Below are 20,869 nucleotides of genomic sequence, written 5' to 3' on the forward strand. Positions count from 1 at the left end.
TTGTCTTTCGGCCTAGCCTAGATTGTCTTCATTTTTTTAGCAAGCCTTAAACAATATTGGTTCCTTGGACTTTTCTTCAATTGGTTTTCTTGAGAACCATCTTCTTTGTGATATTTTACTTGTTTTTCTTATAATTTGTCAGCCTGTTATTGTAACTTCCATTTTGTTGCCTCTACTTCCTTCACCTCTTTCTTTGGATTTTGTATCGGCTTCACCAATATGCCATTTTGCATCTCAAACTATTCACATTCCCATTTTAGCTTCCTAGATGAACAAAGCTTCCTCCAATATGGGAAATGAGATTTTGATCACCTTATAAGTATCCATTCATCAAATCATCTGTCATTGTCCTCCACCAATTCAATATTGGAAATCTTGGCAAGCCAATTTCTTGAAATAGAATCTACATGCTCAAGCTATAGTAGTGATGTTCTTCTTGACTGAGGCTTTCTCAATTTTTGACAGTTCTCCCTCTTGTATGAGCCCTTTTAATCTCCACTTCTTTCTTATCCATTACCTTTGGTTTTTTATATTTGATTCTACCTAGTTCATCACAGGCACACATGAACACATCCATGTCCATGTGCATGTATATGCACACACACATGCATGTACGCATGCATATGTAAATGAACGTGCGTGTGCGTGTTCGTGCACACACACACACAAATTTTGATTTTAGTAAATGTATCTCACACACACAAACACTTATTTCTTTACACACACACACACACACACACACACACGCGCGCGCGTATATATGGAGCCAACTATGAATTATTCTTTTATGTACCCCCCGTGAAATCTCCCCTTTACACTCTCCTTTTAACCACCCCACATACCAACAAGCACACTAATTTTCCCATACCTCCTCTACAATCCCATATATTTTAGAAGGAACGGAAAGCCTTTTCATGGTGTCTATAATAGAGGGTGCCAGGTGTAGAGGCTAATTTCCAATCACAAAACCAATAAGTGTACCGAAGAAGAGTTTACTAATACAATGCCATCATATCACACATAAAGGAGAAATTATATGATCATTATAGGCAGAGAAAAGAGATACTTGCAACCATCCACACCAACTCAAGATATCATACCAACAAAGATAGACTTGCCAAGAACTAATGAAACTAGTGACAAAATGAGCCAAACAATCAATCATGCCAGCGACAAGCTCTAACTGAGCCTTTGATGTGGTAGGATAAGCTTGATAGTAGGACTAATGCACAATAATGAGTCCAACAACAATAGTCAATCTAGTAATAAAGGGCATCCACCATCAAATGCATTGACCACATCGCTTGTTAGATTGCCACATGGCCCAAATTTGACCATAGCCATCTAATTCCACTATACCCATCTAACCCCCCCATACAAATATCATCTTAGCCTATACATTCCTTATAGCACCGTTACCATTAATCAATGTGCAGTCCTCAAGGCTCATATGATAATCCAAACAAGCCAAGATCAATATTTATTAAATGATCATGATGGTATTAGAATGGAGTTAAAATTCCACATTATTAAATTATCCTTAAGTGCCCCATTATAGCATTATACAATAGGCATTCCTTGTAAGCTAATCCAACCATGTCAAGATCAACAATTCTAAGTTTTATTAAAAGAGCATGATCGTCTTATAGACTAAAACTTATTCTTACTCCATTACAATAGACATGCCATCATATGGAAAATCCTCTTATGCTCCACATCCACATTTTTCATGATTAGGTAAGCTGATATACATCACATAAGCTAATCAATCATTTATCATCAACTATGTATTGTGAAAGTGTGTGCAAATAAGTACCATATATATATATATATATAGAGAGAGAGAGAGAGAGAGAGAGAGAGAGAGAGAGAGAGAGAGAGAGAGAGAGAGAGAGAGAGAGAGAGAGAGAGAGAGAGAGAGAGAGAGAGTGCATGTGTGTGTGTGTATGTGTTTACGTATGGGTGCGTGCATGCACATGTGTGTGCATATGCATGCACATAGACATGGATGTGCTCATGCATGCCTGTGATGAACTAGGTAGAATCAAAGATAATGGATAACAAAGAAGTGGATACTAAAATCAAGAGAGGGAAAACTATCAAAAAATGAGAAAGCTCCAGTCAAGAAGAACATGACTACTCTAGCTTGAGCATGTAGATTCTTTATCAAGAAGTTGGCTTGCTAGGATGCACACACACGGATACTCAAAAAGGCGATCAAAATGTCAGTTCCCATATTGGAGAAAGTTTTGTATATCTATGATGCTGCAATGTGAATGTGAACAGTTTGAGATGCAAAATGGCACATTGATGAAACTGATACAAAATGTAGAGAAAGAGGTGAAGGAAAAAAATGGAAGTTATAATAATAGGCTGACAAATTATAAGAAAAATGTGTAAAATATCAAGAAGAAGAAGGTTATCCAAATAAAGATAGACACATGGAAAACATTAAAGGATCATGTGGAATTGGTAGAATAAGGTATTACTCTCAAAATCATCAAATCATAAAAACTTGAAGAACTTCTCCAAGAAATTGAAGAAAAATCTAAGGAGCCAATATTTTTTAAGGGTTGCTCAAAAAAAGAAGACAATCTAGACTAGGCTAAAAGACAAGAGAGAGGAGTTGGGACAAGCCTTCACTATAATCTATCGAAGAACAAAAGCTAGAGGTCCATAGCATAAAGCAGAGAGAAATGAAGTAAGTGGTAGTAAAACTGATTATGTGGCTCTTAGGAAAATTGACAATTACAAGAACCTTTAATGTTTCAGAATACCCAAGAGCCTCAAAAGTCCTAATGATGTCCAAATTATTTCTCTGCAACTAGTCATCGTGAGTTTTATTTTGAAAGCATTAAAAGAACCAACAAGTCTTGCTATGATATAAGTCATCGTGAGTTTTATTTTGAAAGCATTAAAAGAAGCAACAAGTCTTGCTATGATATAAGTGTGAAACTTGACATGAACATATTAAGGACAAGAAATGAGACAATAGGGGAGGGCCCATTTTGAGGTTTTAAAATCTTTGGAGAGTAGTGCACCACCTCTCCAACTCCATTGGCATACATTTTCTAAAAACTAATTCAAAACTAATTCATGAGAATGCATCTTTTTAAAGAATAATCATGAGAATGCATCTTTCTAGAACTCTAATTAAACATAAATATGATCTGGACTTAAGTCTAAGTTCAAGAAAAAGGTTCATTAATGACCATGTAATGACATAAAGGCAAGGATGATCTTGACCTATGCATTGTTTGAAGCCCGAAGTCAAAATTATTGTTTTACTTTGAGCAATCATTGGATGCTCCTCTTTATATAATTGACATGTTTTCTATCAAATGCATGCATTTTAAATTCATGTTTTCTATCAAATGCATTTATTTCACCACAATTTGCCTACAACTTGTAATATAAGGTTAAGACTGATGAACATGGTAGACATGGACTTCAAAGAGCAATGCCAACTTCTAATTTACAATGGTTAGAAAATTCAAAATTCAAAATCTATTTTTTAAATATATTATTATTGCATCAGCGATTGCTAAAATTTTGGCCTTTATTTAGCCTATAATGAAAATTCTAGGTCTTTGACATGTGCAAGGGCAATATGGTTTTAATCATTTTTAAGACATTGTGCAGTGGCTCATGATGATGACACTTTAGTTTATTTTCCTCTTGGGTGCATTTTTAATGACATGAGAATGACTTATAGTGCATATAGAGCACTCTAGTCCATTCGAATTCATATAACTAATGATACAAGAATTCACATATGTTGCATCCAACACACTTTAATCTCATAGGTGGATTATTAATGAGATAGGAATCATAAATATTGGATTTAGTGCACTCTAACCTCATTAAAAGTTCTTGCAACTAATCTAACAAATAATATTAATTCATGTATCAAAATATAACATCTGTAATAAAATATTATCGATGGTTAGAAATTTTATTCTAAAAAGCCTTTTGCCGCCAACTATTTGTTGTTAAAGACGAAGAAATAAATCTGAAGTAGAGGACATTTGTTAATGTGAGAAGTCTACCTACGGATATTGTTTTTGGAGTGGACAACAAACAATTTAGAGATAGATAGATAGATTGAGAGAGAGAGAGAGAGAGAGAGAGAGAGAGAGAGAGAGAGAGAGAGAGAGAGAGAGAGAGAGATTTTTAACCTCAAGGCATACGCCTAAAGCTAGATTGACTCATGGGAGGGATCGAGCATACACACACCCGCCCCTAATGACACGAACCAGAGCCTCAACTACTTCAAGGCAAAGACTTGGAGCTAAATTGGCTCATCAAAGGGATTGAGAAAACACACCCAATAACACGAACCAAAGCCTCAACTAAGACCCATGCAGGGGAAAGAAGTCTTATATGATGAGACAGAGCGTTGTTTAATCTTAGGGCATAGACATAGAGCTAGATTGACTCATTAGAGGATTGTGCGCACACACCCAATGACACGAATCAGAGCCTCAAAAACTTTAAGGTTTGTCTATTCAAGTAATGAATGCAATATATTTCCTTCAAAGCCAGCATAAATCTCTTTAGGAGTGAATATTGTTTTCAAGAGTTACTATAAGGCCCGCCCACTAATGGGTGGAAGGTATGTGGAAAAATTGGAAAAATCTAGTTTGGGTGGGTTTATTATTCATAGAGACCCTCCCATCTATACTTACTTATTTTGAAGAATCCATGTGCCCTTCAAAGGCTACGCCACGTGCCGCTCAAAGGGGAGTCCTGTTCTCAGCAAAAAGAAAAAGGCAAGCTTATGAAACATTAGGATATGGGCTACCTATGTGTAGAGAGAGAGAGAGAGAGAGAGAGAGAGAGAGAGAGAGAGATGGAAGGAGGCCCCTAGCCTGTCATAGACGGGTCAAGCTACTCCTAGTATTGAAATGCACATGGTTCTACAAGTTCCATAGTATTGAAATGCACATTATAGAATTCTAGTAGTTTATTTATGAAATGCATAGATTCCAATTGATAGCATGATGTATTTCAATACAAGCATATTAAACATTTTCTTCAATAAAGGGACGATTTCAAATTTCACAACGATGGGAACGTGCAACTAACATTTGAAGGTGGAGTGGCTTCCCAAATTCCAAACGTTCACCATGATCGTACAGGTAATCGTCCGAGGCTGATGGCCATCCTTCTCGAATGGGTATCTACACACAATCGGTTCTTCAAGTTACTGCCGGGCTACTATTTGGTCTCTCTGGAGTATGACAACGTTGTTTGAAGAGACCTTCCCGTTTTTCTCAGCAAATGCACCGCAGGGGGTGGGGGGAATGTTGAATTCTTATGTTGTTTGGCCTCCGTGTGTCAGGTCGAATTGAAAGAGAAGATCGATCCTTTTGATTTTCGCACTCGGAAAGTCCTTGTTCCTTGTGGAGAAGGTTGTCAACAGCTACGATGGCTGGCTTACGCTGCATGTCTCCGCATGGCCCTTACTACTGGTAGGATTTTATCTACACTATGTGAAAGTGAAAAACCTCTGGGAAGGTTCATGAGATTACTGCTATTTGAAATCAGCCTATACATACACCTCTTGGACGTGTAATCTAATGCACTGATTGGCTGGCAGGTGAAGTCCCTTCGAAATTGGTCCCTCAAGTCGTAAGATTACCGGTAAGGCCTAAGGTTTAGTCGTAGTATTTTTGCCAAAGCGCCTTCACTGCACACAGATAACACCTTTTTTTGTTTTTTTTGCGGAATATCAAAATTGCATTAAGAGAAATTCAGCCTCCTATTAAGGCAGGCAATTACAAAGTATATCCTCAAAAGGGCATCTTCTCAAGAACTTCTTGACCTTGAAACAGGAAACTGTTTGACTTACCCAAAACTCTCAGATAGAGCTTTAAGTCACCGTCTTTCCTGGAGCGCATGCTCACATCTACACTGATTCCTAAACACATAATTATTACGAGTTTTCCAAATCTGTTTGATGACCACGCCTCTTACTAACTGCCATACCTTATACAATGCCTCATTTAATTTTCCTTTCTCTCCTAACAATGCTTGTTTCCATGTTGGGTTAATCCAAATGTATGCTTTCCCAAGCCACTTGCTAAAATTTCACATTATGATATGATCACCTTGTTTCTTTTACTTATATGTTACTTCTCGTAAGAAAATTTATTAGAGATTGGATGGGAACACAGAGACCATGCCGTAGGTTTGGTTGAGGATCGTGCGCACTTCATGGAGTCGTTAAAGTCAATGTTCAAGAGATTCCAAGGCAGCCATAGATAGGATAGAGAACGTTCAAGGGATTCCAAAGTAGCCAGAGATATAGCAGAGACATTCCTCCTAAGGTGGTGGGGTTGAGTCATTTCTTTCACCTCAGAGAGCAACATAGTACTATAGTTGAGAGTGCAAAATTCTTATAACAATGTCTCTTTCCTTTGGTCTTTGTTCCTTGTTTAAGGTACACTTATGTGTGAGATCAGGTGGGCCCCAGGTACTGAGTCAAATGTCTTCCAAAAGCCATAGAGCTTGGCCATTAAATGTCACACCATGATAGTATAGCTCCCTACCTTGTGAAAGGGGAGGACGAGTACTTTCTGAGTGAAATCTTCCGAGCGTCCGAGAGACGGGAAAAAAAAGCTTCCAACTATGCAAAAATATGACAAAAATGGATCGGAAGAAAACATGGTTTCACTTAGAAATATGCAAAGTATTATAGCAATGCCTATTTTATACACGTGGATCTTTGGAAATGGTGAGAACATACTGGGATGGTTTTTGAAGAAACCCACATGTAGAGTAGACTTCTCTATGAAAATTCCCTTATGATCCTTCTTACAACTTTTACTTAATAGGGGGTGACATTGAAAAACTCTCTCAACCTATCTTCTTGAAAGGGTTTCTCTAAAGAAAACTCATTGAAGCAAGCCATCAAGGTAGACCTTGATTTAGGTCTTCCAAGGTAGTTTCGTTGGCGAAATTACCTTGGACAGCACTTTTATTAAAGGTGACATAACTTTCACATCCAATGTCCAAATATAGTCATTCCACTACTCAAATTGATTGAAAAACCCCATTTGAGCACATATATGGAGTTATATTTTTGAAAATCTTGCATATATAGTATTAAATATTACGGGTATTTTATGAGAGTGATATATAAGCCCAAGTTAATACTTATTTATAGTAATTTAAACTTCTTTAGAAACATGTCTATAAATATCTTGTTATTCATGCTATAAAAACACTAGAAAGATATTGCCATATGATATAAATGTATTTAATAAGTAATTATATATGTAGTATTATATTATTACATTGAGAGTGATTATGAGGGATGTTTCTTAAAGGAATTATTTTTTAACACTTTTAAAGGTAATATTAGGGGTACAAAGGGAAGTCTATGAATAAGAAAATTTATGTTATGTAAAAATGAATGAGTGACTAGTCCGTATATTTTTATGTTTTATGATAAAGGGATCTAGTTCTAGTGAAAATAAAAGTGTAAAAACCATGTTTTCTAAAGAAATACAATTTTCTAAATCTCTTGAAAAACACGCTCGGATAAACTTGCTCATAGGTTTTTGCTCGTAAAATTGACGCATCCGTGAAAGGGAATGATAGTCAGCTGTGGGAAAGTCATTATAGAATGGTTTGTCGAAGTGGTGAGATAAGATTGGTACATGTATATCCCAAGCTTTTGTTGGGAGCTCTGCTTGCAAGCTTTATGGTTTTTAGCTTTACCATTCTGTATCTGGAGTCACTAGAGTTGGGTGGTAAAAGTTTGGAGCTAACAAGGCGAGGAATGTCACTAATGTCAGGTATAGGCTGTTGTAACATCATAAAGAGTAAGCTTTCCAAAGGGTGGGGTGCTGGAGTGGACAAGGGGATTTCCTTTCCAGTAGTTTCCTCTGGAATTCCTTGGAGTTACTATACGATTGAGGATACTAGGGTTAATGCTCATGTCGTTCAGAAACTGGCATTTCTTGCATTGCACCAGGCATTGGTATTCCTTCCCTGCCGTTCCTTACCGGGGTGCAATTGCTTGGCTTAGAATGCCTGCAGTGTCTAGGCGCTTTAAATTTTGGGGGACCGATCTTTCGTCTAGCTTTCCCACTTGTTTAATTGTGTGGTGGAAAGGGATGTTATGCAGCAATCTGAATGGAGTCCTTGAGGAGCTTTGGCATTAAAAGTGGGCTGTTTTATTGTGTCCACTTGTTTAATTGTGTGGTGGAAAAGTGTAGTGCAGCAGTCTCAATCAACAATCGTGTGCTATGTGTTTGGCTTATAATAGTAGAAGCATTTCTTTTTTTCCTTCTTGTCTCTACCCTCTAAAGTGTCCCTTGCCTCATCTGAAGAGTCATGCTTGGTCTTCTTCTTGGGCTTACCCTTGTTGTTTTGTGATATGTGTAGGCAAGGGCTGTTAGACAGGGTCAGCGCTCAGTAGCAAGGGTCACGAAGTAAATGGCAATTGGCTAGGAAGGGGGATGGCTGCCACAATTTTGCTGTCCAGCCCCTTATCTCGTTTTGGAAAACCGTGTGCAAGGTTCAAGAAAGCTCCAGGCTGCTCTTGCTCAAGTCGCAATTGATGGAGGTTGATTCTGGATGTCGTACAAGCACTAGGAGTGAAGAAGCTAGAGGGTTAAGGGCTGATGGAGATTGCAGGGAGCAGGAACATGCTAGAAACTAAATCACAATTCAGAGACTGAACATGTGAACTGAGAGACAAGACTTAATATAGGAGTAGAAAGCCAGAAAGGTACTAATCTAGTGGTAGAAAGCCCCCTAATCTTGTAAAGAGTAGAATAGGTAAAAGGAAGAGTTGGCTTTTTAATTTAATGAATGCTAGCTTTAAAATTTACTTAATTATTCTATTCCAATATACTATCTCTCTAATTAGTTTAGATGATGGAGGTGATTCTAGATGTTGTACAAGCACTAGGAGTGAGGAAACAAGAGTAGAGGATTGGAGATAGCTGGGAGGCTAGAAGCTAAATCACATTTAGAGGGCGAGTCTGTGAATTGAGACAGAAGACCCTAATCTAGGAGTAGAAAGCAAGATAAAGTTGGAAAGATGAAAAAAATAAATATAAAAGTAAAAAGTTAGCTGTTAAATTTAATAAATTCCAACTTTAACATTTAGCTAAATATTCAAATTGAGAGAAGCTTTTAAATTTAATAAACTAAAACCTTAATATTTAGCTAATTATTATAAGCTAAAACAATATTAATTAATTAGTAGGCCTAGAATAAATGTAATCCTAGGTTGCTAAGCTCATATCTCGACCTAGACAACTTTGAATATGCCCAAAATGTTTATGTAATTGATCAAGGTGCTAACCATCACACTCAGCGATTGCCGGTTTTCAAGCTTGCATTTGTCTTAGGATAGACTGTAATTGATCTTGATCTGTCTGCTTTAAGCCAATAATATATATTTTTTAGGGCAAAGAAAGGAACCTCCTATTAATGCTTGAAAAACTTTATACAAAACAGCAGCCCCGAAGGTGCTGAGTATGGGAAAAAAACTGGATCAAGGCTGAAAGAAGAAAATCCTGCCTGTTCCAAAGAAATTCAGCTCATTGCCTAGGGAATCTCTGGTACAGGGGCTAACAACCAGGTGGGGGGACTATATAGTCAACGAATCCCTCGCGGAGTAAAAATGTAGAAAACTCCTGTAGGCCAAGCCTTGCAGAAATCGCCTCTAGTTGAGCAACAGTGACACTGCCCCTCCACCCGCATCTGCTCCAACCATGGGGCCAATGGGCAAGCCTCCGTGGGCGGCCAACTAGAAGAAGTAGGAGATCTTCCTCGGCGGCAAACTAGACCATAAATGTCCATTGCCCGCCCTACCACTGCCCTCCTACCACTGCCCTCTGCAACTCTTGCCTAAGGATCATGTACTGTGGTTGACTATGAGCACGGTCGTGGAGCCCGTGCACGTTCCAACTCACTATGGTCCAGCTCATGCGGACGGGGAAGCAGAAAACAAGGCTCTCCTGTGAGTGGGTGTCTGTTCCAAAAAGATTGCCTTTTGTGACTTTGCGGGGGGTTTGGAGGGCGAGTAGCCTGTCCGTACCCTGTCCGTACGACGGCATACTAGGGTGGACACTGGCTCAATGCCAATCTTCCGTGCCCACTTAATCATGAAGGAAACTTCCATCCCGTACAAATCAACACACTTCTGGAGTGGCCAGTAGTATGCCTAATCAATCTTGCCTCAGGCGTCAATCGGATAACCCCTAGTGCCAAACCACACATTGGCTTCTCCCGTGTGAAGCTCAACTGAAAATTGACTTCAGCACCACAGGCATGCCAAAGGTCCAGAGTCCGTGTGGCCCCATCCACTTGTCCATCATGCGTGAAATTTGATCCCCCAACATAGCATAAAATACCATTGGGGACCACTTCTCCAAACCTGTGGAGGCGAAGCGGAATCTCCAAACTGGCTGCGTCTAGGAGCCCACTACGCTAATCGAACCCCCTTTCCGGGGCTGCAAGATCACAAGTGCTACCTCCAGGGGTAGAGGGTAAGAGTCTAGAATCTCTAGTTACTTCTAGGGCCCCAATCTCCAAAAGTCTCGTGGTAGGGGACGCCCAAGTTGAAGTTTGGGAGCTGTTGGCCGGGATGAGCCCCTTCCCTCTGGCTTCCCCCGTGAATGGAGGGAGGGGACAGGATACTGCGACGAGGAAGAAGTGGAAGGGGGCACTGTCTTACCCTTGCCTGATGGCAGGGGAGTCGAGGTAGCTCCAAGGGAGGGAGGGGGGGGGGGTTGAAGAACTTGCTACAGAGGGGGAGGGGGGGGCGGAGGGAGGGGGACGAGTGGTGAGGATGACCATAGCATGAGGTACGAGGGGGGGAGGAGGGGGCGGGGTGAGCTCGGGAGGAAGGCGAGGGAGTGGAGAGGGAGAGGGGACATGGGGAAGTAGGGGTGACCAGAGGCCCACCTTGATGATCAAGCTCGTCGGGGCTTTGGATCCGTTTCTCCTCAACCGCTGCCGCGCTAACCTCTGCAGCTTCCACCATCGCAACTCAGGAGCTCCTGGGGCTTGCTGCTGATACAAGGGTGATTGCAGACGCTAGACCTCCATCACGGAGGATCAATTGGCTGAACAGTGGCCCCTGTCGCGGGGGGGGGGTCTCCAATTATGGGCTCCTGCAGCTGCTCCTCTGTAGGTGCCTCTCGAACTACTTTCTCTCTCTCTCTCTCTCTCTCTCTCTCTCTCTCTCTCTTTCTCTCTCTCTCTCTCCCCCCCCCCCCCCCACGTCTAGCCCGTTTTCTGCGGCATTTTCGAGCTAGTTTGCTTGGTTTCTTTCTCTTTTTAACCTGGGTCCACCTGGGTCCAGTCCCCTTCTGAAGGTGTCACCCAAGGGGTTTGAGACTCCTGCTGCTCTTGTCCGCGGGGTGCTGGGATCTGGCCTGCTGACTCTGCTTGCCTTGCGGGAGTGGGGGGGGAGGAGCCCGGCCTTGGCTGCTAGGGTAGTCTCTGGCTAAATGACCCATCTGCCTGCAACGAAGACATTGGCTTGGTAACCTAGAAATCTCCACTTGCTGGCGAAGTGTACCCCCCTTGAGGGTCTCGAGGAGGATCAACTCTGGGAGGGATTCTGGGCTCTCAATCACTAGTTTGATCCTGGGGATCCCGTCGTATGCTACCACTGATGCTGCTAAATTTGGTAGGGATCTAGCACAGTGCCAAACGCTCAACCAATGGAGGGGAGGATGGCTCTGTATTTTTTTGGGAGCCCCGAGAAGCAGAGTGTAATCGGGAATCAAGGAACATGGTGTGTCGTGTCCATGTCCTCCACTGTAAAGCCGTGGTACCAAGGGAAGAGTTACACCAAATGTGGGCCAAGGAGGATGGGGCTCTGCTCCACAATTGTCAAGGCAGCAGCAGGGGAGCTCAACTGGATGAGGAAGATGCCTCTTCCGATGATGACCTCCTGAATGTGGTCGCCCTCTAATGCCAAGCTTGCTTGGATCCACTCTTGCACTTGTCTCCTTGTGGGTGTGAGGCCCACAATTCTGCCCACGATCGCCTTGTCCTGGAGGGATTGAACTGCTTGCTGTACCTGTTGCTTGTCGACTGGAGAAAGAAGGACCTTAACGGCTGTGGGATTCGAGGGTGCTGCCATAGAGCTCCTCTGGCCAGACCAAGGGTTACCCCCAATATTTTCTTTTTTCGAACAAGCACAAAAGCTCGTGCTGCTGCAAAGAAATAAAAGGAAAAAGCTGGCAGGGAAGAAGGCGAAGAGGGGGCGAGGTGAGGCGGAGAGATGGCGGTGGAGGAGGTAGAGATGAGGCGTGGGGGAAGGCGGGCTGAAGGAAGGAGGGAGAAGGCGGGGAGAAGGCGGAAATGAGTCGGGGGAATGGTAGGGCAGAGGTGACAGGTTATTGACTTGCAAAATACATATGAGGAGACCCTTATCTTTGATGTTCAGTTGGGAGGCAGACTTCTCAGATCTTCAGATGATATTCTTTTGGAGGTTGCCTTTCAGCCTATTGGGATTGCAAGTTACATGGAGTGGGGCACGGACTCTCAGTTGTATGTTGATCCTGACCCTGTTCTTCTGGCACTTGGGTCTTGGAGACTCCTGTTATATGGTGGTTCCCCCATTATGTTCTTGCAGTGGGACCCAGGGGAGTGGGAATGGATTGATGAAGGGGCACCGAGAGAAGAGCATCCCCTTCTTTCGTTACACAGTCAAAAATGCCAGGAGATTTCAGCTTAGCAGTAGAGGTTGGAGGCCCTCCAGAGCTCCTCATTGGGATAGTTTTCAGATTTCTGCTGCAGAGGTGCAATTTGTTTTTTGGAGGAGGCTCTGGAAATGTGAGTGGTGCTTGTGTCCCACTTGCTAGAAAGGTATATAATGTTGCATGATCTATTAGACTCCAATCCCCAACAGTGTCGTACCTATAAAGACATAGATGATATCCTCTGAAGATTGATGTTGGACACAATTCCTTTGTGGTGGGGGAAGGGAAGGAATACATTCCTTAGCAAGAATAGGAGTATTCAAAGTAGTGCCTAAGGCCTTGGACGTGTCTTTTGTAGTGTTCATTGACTTGCCAGTACAAAATGCAACCTTAAGCCTTTGCCTCATGCAAAAGAAGATGCTTTTGAATTAGTAGTTAATGACAGAGCTAGTGGACACACACATGCAAACTTCTATTGCCTGAGGTTAATGCGCTCATTACAGATTTAGTAAAGTGAGTATGGGGCCTATTGTAGAGACAAAGTATTTTGACCTTCTAGAAGTTGTCTGTTCTTTGAGAGTTCAGAATTCTAAAGTCAAGTAATCCTTCCCGTATTTTCATCTTCACCTGCAGCTCTTTGTGCTGTTCACCAATGCTTCCTCACAGGACATAACCAGTTGGAACTTTCCTTCAGAAAATTTGAAAACTCACAAACAGGGTTCAGATCCAATGCTTCCAAAATTTTCCATGGCCATATCAGGTCTATCAGTAGACATTCATGTATGTAAGAGATGCAGCATCAATATATATGTGTATTGGCTCCAGTGTCTACCCCCCTTAACTATACATGTACCTCCACAATTCAAGTCTACTTAGCCTACTTCTATTGCTTCCTAGTGTTTCTATTGTTGTTTTCAAAAATGTCCATTTCTAGGCTCGAAGCGTTTTCTGCAAATTAGGATTAAGAATGACCAAAATTGTCATTTGACCCTGCAAAACAAAGATGCTTGAATTTTTCTCCTGTAGAGCAGGCCATGTTGATCACATTTTTGGTACTTTACCATTATGTAAACACAGAGAGAATAACCTGTTTATTATGTGATTTGACAGTGTGGGTGTGTGAATGATCCTATCAGAGGCATTTTGGAAAGAGAGGGGCCAAAAGATTGCAAGGAATAGCTGACAGCAAACAAAGATGTGTGAAGGCAAGTCAATTGTCAGGGTATAGGGATTATTAGAGTCATTCATATGAAGTCTATATGGTAGTGCAGTCACAAGCAAGACCTTCGAGACAGGGAAAGTATCAAAAGGATTGCTGAAAGCCCTATGTGATTGGCTAAGTGATGGACCACAGCTATGCCATCATTGTTACCTTCTTCAAGTGTGCTTCTTCAGATGGAACTGACACCCTTGTTATACTCTATTGTTCTCCTGAGGATTTTCGTCTTGTACTCTCTCTTAGTCAGCCAGCCTTTCTTCCCATGAAAAAAACATTTTAAAAAACTGCATCCACCGATGTGCTGGAGCAGCCAGTGTTTCCCCTTCAATTGCTGTTTGGATGCACAGATGATTTTTATTGCAACTATTAAATTGGCATCCCTTTTACCTGTTGATTTCAGAACTTTGAATTGTAAATTTATACAATTCATTAGTATAATGATTATCCTTTTGAAAGCCCCTTTTCAGCATCTTTCATCTCTGTTCCCAATCGCATCATTTAAGGTTTAGGGGAGAACGTGGTATATAATGAAATAATCTCTTCTCAACCATATACCTAGAATGTTTTAAATTATAAATTCTTTTCAACAAAGTTCACACTGTATTGTCTCGAATTTCCAGTCATTTATGTACTTTGCAAACAACTTATTCTTGAGCTTTTGGCATTAAAACCTTGACATTAGGAAGGAAGAATATTGGATGTTAACAAGATGATCAAGGATTGTCTTCAAGATGGTTCCGAGGTTGTCATAGAATGCTCAAGTATGCCAACATTCATTCGGCACTTTTGACTTCTGGCATATTCAAGTAAATGATTTGTTAGAAATAGATCCCCATCTATTACATTTGAAAAATATTGAGCACATTTGCCTGTTAACAGGTGGCCCCAAAGCTTTCACCGTTGGGTGGGAGGGAAGAGAAGACGAATCTGTCATCTCTAGATTTGAATCTGCGATTTCCATCGCTGATCCATTTATCTCCATTGGTAGCTACACTATGCTCCAAGTTTTATTGCTTGAATTTCAAGATATATTTTCAATGTGAAAGATATAGTTTACAAACCACTTTGAATGGCATTGTGTGTGTAGAGGAATTTCCTGAATGTCTGCACCAAGCAATATTTAAATACAACCATTGAGGTCTTGTAGTAAGAGAAAGGCATACTTTTCTCAAGGTAGAGACAACATGAAATATGGCTGGCAAATCAACATCCATAACAGAAGATATATCAAATTACAGCAATCCCCTTGCTTTTTGGCCTACGCTGGGGTAGGTCTTAGTAATGATTCATCTTTAGATGGGAATTTTGGGGTAGGTCTTAGTAATGATTCATCTTTAGATGGGAATTTTTTTTAAAAATGTTTTCCAATTATATGAGTTTACAAATTTAGGGTGGCTCATGCATGTGCGCAGTCAAATGTTTATTGTCCAGAGGAGTCCCTTTAATGATCCCAGCTTCTTGCGCTATCAAATATGAATCCTATATGCATACATGTTTTCACCAGCCTACTTTTCCAGTTTGCACATTAATGTCACCCTCTCCTCCTTTTGTTTGCAGGTTAATGAATATTCTGCCTTTAACTTCATGAATTAGTTGACATGCCTGCTCATAAGTTCCTGTTTGTGGAGTGGCGCTGAGTTCTGGTGTGGGATAGCATGGGTAATTGCATGCTGTGTCTAATGAAATTAAGCAGCAGGGGGTACACGAGAGAGATTGCAGCTATTGAGGGGTAGAATTTGCTTGCAGATGATGGAATAATCAGGGAATATTTAGGAATAGATGTGATTGCAGATCAAGAGATCTGACTATACACATGGATAATCATTAGACGTATGGACGCAAAATCCCTGTTCTAAGCTTTATGAATGAAAATCCGTGTTGGTTGGGACACTAGCCCCATAGAGGAACCACTCGCATGGCTTAGGCTTCTTTGCAGCTGTTGCAGGATTTGTTGTACTATGCACCTCCGTTCTACGATCTTGCTCGCATTTATATCTCGGTCCAGAAGATTATCCATTCTTGGCGTTGCTTCTGAGTCTCACAACAGGATCTGACTACATCTCTTTCCCCTTCCCTTCCCCCTCGAAGAGCTAAGGTTTGCTCCCCCATACCCTCTTCCTGTCCCTCCCTTCTGTGCGCTCGAGCTCTCATGCTCGAAGCTAGACAGTTGTCCTCTCCCCTCCATCAATCTCCTTGTCTTTGCCTCCTTCTCTGCCTTGCAGGCCACCCACCTCTTATGTATCCACTGAGAAAGCCCTCTAAACTATTCAAGCTGGACCGATTCTCTACCTAGCCAACTGATATTTTTGAGGTGTGCAATTCCATTTGCCAAAAGAGAACCCATTGCCCTCTCAATCTCTTGTCAATTTAGTTGCCATGGGTTGCCTATCTATGCATTCTTCACTTCCCTGTGCCTTAAATTTCTGATGTGCTTGCAATTGTTTTCTTTTTTTTCATAAAAGAGACTTCTATTAAGTAAGAAAGAAACCCGCTAGAGCAACCTCTGTGCAGAAATACACCATGCTAAGCATGTAATAAAAACACCTCAGAGGAATGAGGTAGAAAGAAACCAAGGCTGAGGCTGAAAATGCCATCTCAACCCTGTAGAAGTCTCAGCAAAGAAGGGAGAGTCTCTCCAATCTCTGAGAAAAGTAACTCTCCTGGAGGAGGCTGCTCGAGATGATCCTTGCATGGTCGCCCAAATGGCCATCAGAGTGTGTATTGTATCCGTCCAAGTACTGAGAAGGGAGCCCAAGAGGAGTAAAGTCTCTCAAAAAATACATGGGGCCTTGAAAGAGTAAGCCAAGCCACTGATCCCCAGGTCATATAGAAAGGTAGGCGAACAAAAGTGCTGAAAAGTCTTGCAATCCCCTTCCATATGATTCTCACCTGTCTGCAATCCCATAGGCAGTGCTGTATTGTCTCCAAAGCAGAAAGGCAGCGAGGGCAAGAAGGGTCAGCTCCGAACTTGGACCTCCAATGGTTCACTGCTATCCCACCATGAATAAAAAGCCAAAAGAAGGGTCAGCTCCGAACTTGGACCTCCAATGGTGGAGCAAGTAATAGGCATGTCATGTGTGTCCACCCAATCCAAGGGCAAGGGTGCATCAATCTACTGGACTCTCCGTGCACTCCCTCTGAGATTAAGAACCATCTGGGCCTGTTGGTCTGCAGGAAGCTTCCTGAAGGCTTTCCATGCTCCCACTGTAGATGCAGGGCCCCTCTCCCATCTTGGCCACTGCATGTAAGGAGAAGCCTCAAGTGGTCTGCCAATTTCATCCAAAATCCTATCATTCCACATGATAGGCTGCCTTTCAATCTCTTCACGGGTGGATGGGGGAATCCTGCGAAGAGTACTCCTGAAGCTGGCCCATGCTTTCAGGATAGCAACCATAAGAGGTGAAGAGGGAGACCTGAGGTGGGCTATGGTGAAAACCCATCTAGTACTGTGTGTCCAATCCTCTCCTGAAGTGGGCGTGCGAGACTGTATGCATCTGATAAAAAAATCCTTCCAAGGCTCTTGTCCTGGCATAAGCCCTCTCACAACGAACTTGCAAGAGTAAAGCTCTGCACTGTAGATCTGGGTCGATGATATTCAAACCCCCTTCTCTTGTAGGAAGAATCAAGGTCTCCCAAGCCACCCTGGCTGTAACATCAGTTGTGCCATCTAGACCACTCCATAAAAAGTTTCGTACAGGCCTCTTAAGCTGAGTGATACAATCCCTAGAGTGGCACCAACAAGAGCATACAAACCATGCTGTGGCTAGAAGAACCTGGTTAACCACCACCACCCTGGAGGCCAAGTCAAGTTTGGCTGAGCTCCAGAAAAGGAGCTTTCTTCTGATGCTTTCCAACACCGGAGCAAACTGTTGTGAGGGAGAGATGCCCACCCCAACCTGGCAGCCCAAATATCTGACGGAGAAGCACCTCTGTACCCAAGTGAAGCCAATATCATTACCCCAATCCGGGGTGTCATCCTCGCAAATCCAAAAACCATTGGATTTATGCCAATTAATGTGTGCACTTGCAGCCGTGCAAAACAAATCCAAGGCTGTCCGGAAGGAAGTGAGTGTCCTGGGGGAGGCATCCAAAAAAACAGCCGTGTCATCTGCCAACTCACTATCCAGAAGCTCTTCTTCTCGGCGGATAGGAAGCCTCAGCCCATAAATATCAGCTTGAGATCTAATGTAGATACTTATAGCTTCCGCCACAAACAGAAAAAGAAAACGGGGCAAGAGGACATCCCTGGCGGACGGATCTGGAAATCTGAAACCTGTCCCCTCTTACCCCCCCAATGAGCAATTGGCTATAGGCTGATCTGTAGAGAGAGGATACTCCTCTAATCCATGCATCTGAAAAACCAAAGCGAGATAGAGTACCCTCTAAGAAATCCCAGTCTACTCTGTCGTAAGCTTTCTCAAAGTCCAAGAGTAGAATGGCCAATCTCTGGCGGCTCTGCATGGCCCATTCTGAGGCCTCCCAAAATGAGAAAATATTATCAAAAATACTTCTGCCATGCACAAACCCTGTCTGCGTATCATGAATCAAATCTGGAAGAAAAACCTGTAGCCGCAGACTGATGGCTTTCGCCAGAATCTTGTAAAAAGTGCTCAAAAGAGTGATGGGTCTCCATTGAGACACAAGATTCCTATTACCCCCCTTTGGGATGAGATGAATGAGACCATCTGTGAGTGAGTCCGGCATCTCACCAGAGTCCCACACGCCCTACAGGGCTGATGTAATGTGATCACCAATCTGCTCCCAAAAAGTAATAAAAAAGGAGGGGGTAAGTCCATCTGAACCTGGACACTTGCCCTTGTGAAGGGCAAGTAATGCAGTCTTGAATTCTACATTGGTGAAAGGTGCATCCAGAGAAACAAACATCTCATCCTTCACCAATACAGGGATACACTGCCAAATAACCTCTCTGGCATCATCAATGGCCTGTGTGCCTGGATCTGCAGTAAGAAGGGATGCAAAAAAATCTGAAGCTACACGCATGACAGCATCAGGATCTGACTGTAACACCCCGTCTGAGTCAATAAGCTGCGAAACACTACCTCTACTATGTCTGGGCCCATGAGTAGAGAAAAAGTGTTTGTTGACCCTGCCACCCATTTGAATCCAAAAGGATTCCCGTGCATGAAAGGCATACTCTGCTCTCTGATCCAACAATGTCTGCAAATGAGCCCTTGCTGCAGCAAGGCGCTCCTGAATCCAAGCATCTGTGGGCCTCTTCTGCTCTTCCCTCTGAAGGGACGCTAACTGCTGGTGTATACCAATCTCACATATGAGAATATCATGTCTCCTCGAATCAGCGACTGAATGATAATAGTCACTAATTCTGGATAAGGCTGCAGCTACCTGAGATGGATGGACAGCTCCACCGTGTATGTGAGAAACCCAAATCTGTAAAATATCCTCCGTGAGGCTCTCCTCTGCATAAAAAGCATATGGAATTCTAACATTGGCAGAGCGTCCTCTCCGATGAGGCTCAAGAATCTGCAACACCGCTGGAAATTGATCTGAGGTGGAAACCCCAGTAGAAATGCATACAGATCCTCCTCTGTCAAGTGCCCAATCGTCTACATAAAATCTATCAATCCGTGCATGAATGGGCATGTGTATTCTCCTGTTCGACCAAGAGTACAGGAGTGACTGTGGCATAATATGAAAGGCATCATCCAACCAAGTGTCTCTACCACTGAACTGAAAGAGAAAGGCATCCCAGGCTGCCCTCTCCAAAGAATGAATTCCACCCTGTCTGCCTCCCTTTTTGTCTGAAGGCAACTCAACCATGTTGAAGTCGCCACCAATGATCCAAGAATCTGCAGTGGGGGCCCAAGAGAGTAACTCCTTCCAAAAGGAGATCCGCTCCCCTCTGTTGTTGGGAGCATAAAGATTGAGAAGACCAATCTTACGCCCTCCAATCAAAATAATGATCCATTGAGCTCTAGAAGGGGAGATAATACCATGATCAGCAACCAAGGGGAGAATAGAAAGAGAGACCGAAATGCAAGTACCTCCCCTTGTGCCCATAGAAGGCGACCAGAAGGTATGTCCTGAAAGCAGTTTGCCAGACTTAGAGCAATCACTGGCATCCAGCTTGTGTTCTTGGATAAAAAGGATATCAATAGCACCTCCAGTGATGCCTAGATGAAGCTGGTTCTGGATCAGCTACCTACGGCGACAGTGTGGAACTCCGCCTAGGCCCTGTATGTTCCAGCTGACTATCCTCATCGACAGGAGGATGCTGGATGGAAAGACTTACCCGACCTAGTAGAGAAGACTAGCTTCCCCTGGGCCGACACACTCGTGCTGAGGGCAGGAAACTCAACATGTGAAAGGATCCCCACACCTGCTGAAAGGGAGGCCCTGTCAGAAGGAATCCCAATGACCGGGACCCCTAAGGTGGAGGGCACAAACTCCTCATCATCCATGAAAGTCGCCGAATCTGCCAGTGCCGAAAAAGAATTCCTGATAAGCAAGTCTGGCCGAGGAGTGCGAAGAAGACCTGCACTCGTGGAAGATGGAGGAGAAGGACCTGCCAGGCCTCTATCAGCAGAACTGGAGCTGGGGGTTGAGGAGGCCTGTGGCTGGGGTGAAGAGGAATCAGGAGCCCTCATCTGCGCCTGCACTTTCTCGGTTGTCCTGACTGTGGCAGGAACAGTCTGCGGGAAGAAGTACCTGTAGTCCCCTCGTGGTCAGAAACCAAGGGGTTAGAGACCAAAGTGACTGGGGCTGGTGGATCTAAAGGCCCCTCCTGATGTGGAGCTGTAGTGTCTAGGGCTGCAGCAACATCCACCTCTGGAGTCTGGAAGGCGTCTGTCTGAACAGGATCAAAAGTCTCCTCCTGAGGTAAGGGAGCCGCTCTGATAGCTCTCCATCGTGGTACTGGGTGTGCTGCGGGCATTGGGCGCCTTGCTGCCCCTGGTGGTCCTGGGGTGCGCGAAGTAGGGCGCCCTGT

General features: G+C 43.0%; 1 protein-coding gene across 1 annotated transcript in view; it reads left to right on the top strand.

The window, feature by feature from the left end:
* The first annotated feature begins 5,052 nt into the window (after positions 1-5,052).
* LOC147900701 (uncharacterized) overlaps positions 5,053-20,869 on the top strand; it is a 112,951-nt gene continuing 97,134 nt past the window's right edge. The window contains exons 1-5 of the mRNA XM_087376335.1: positions 5,053-5,141; positions 5,345-5,474; positions 5,603-5,646; positions 14,585-14,663; positions 14,782-14,886. Of these exons, the coding sequence (XP_087232461.1) occupies positions 5,130-5,141; positions 5,345-5,474; positions 5,603-5,646; positions 14,585-14,663; positions 14,782-14,886 (370 nt within the window). The 5' untranslated portion in view covers positions 5,053-5,129. The remainder of the gene's footprint in view (positions 5,142-5,344; positions 5,475-5,602; positions 5,647-14,584; positions 14,664-14,781; positions 14,887-20,869) is intronic.

Source organism: Dipteris shenzhenensis, chromosome 6, assembly GCF_047967505.1.
Source record: "Dipteris shenzhenensis isolate YYH24624 ecotype China chromosome 6, Dip_SZ_1.0, whole genome shotgun sequence".
NCBI lineage: Eukaryota > Viridiplantae > Streptophyta > Polypodiopsida > Gleicheniales > Dipteridaceae > Dipteris > Dipteris shenzhenensis.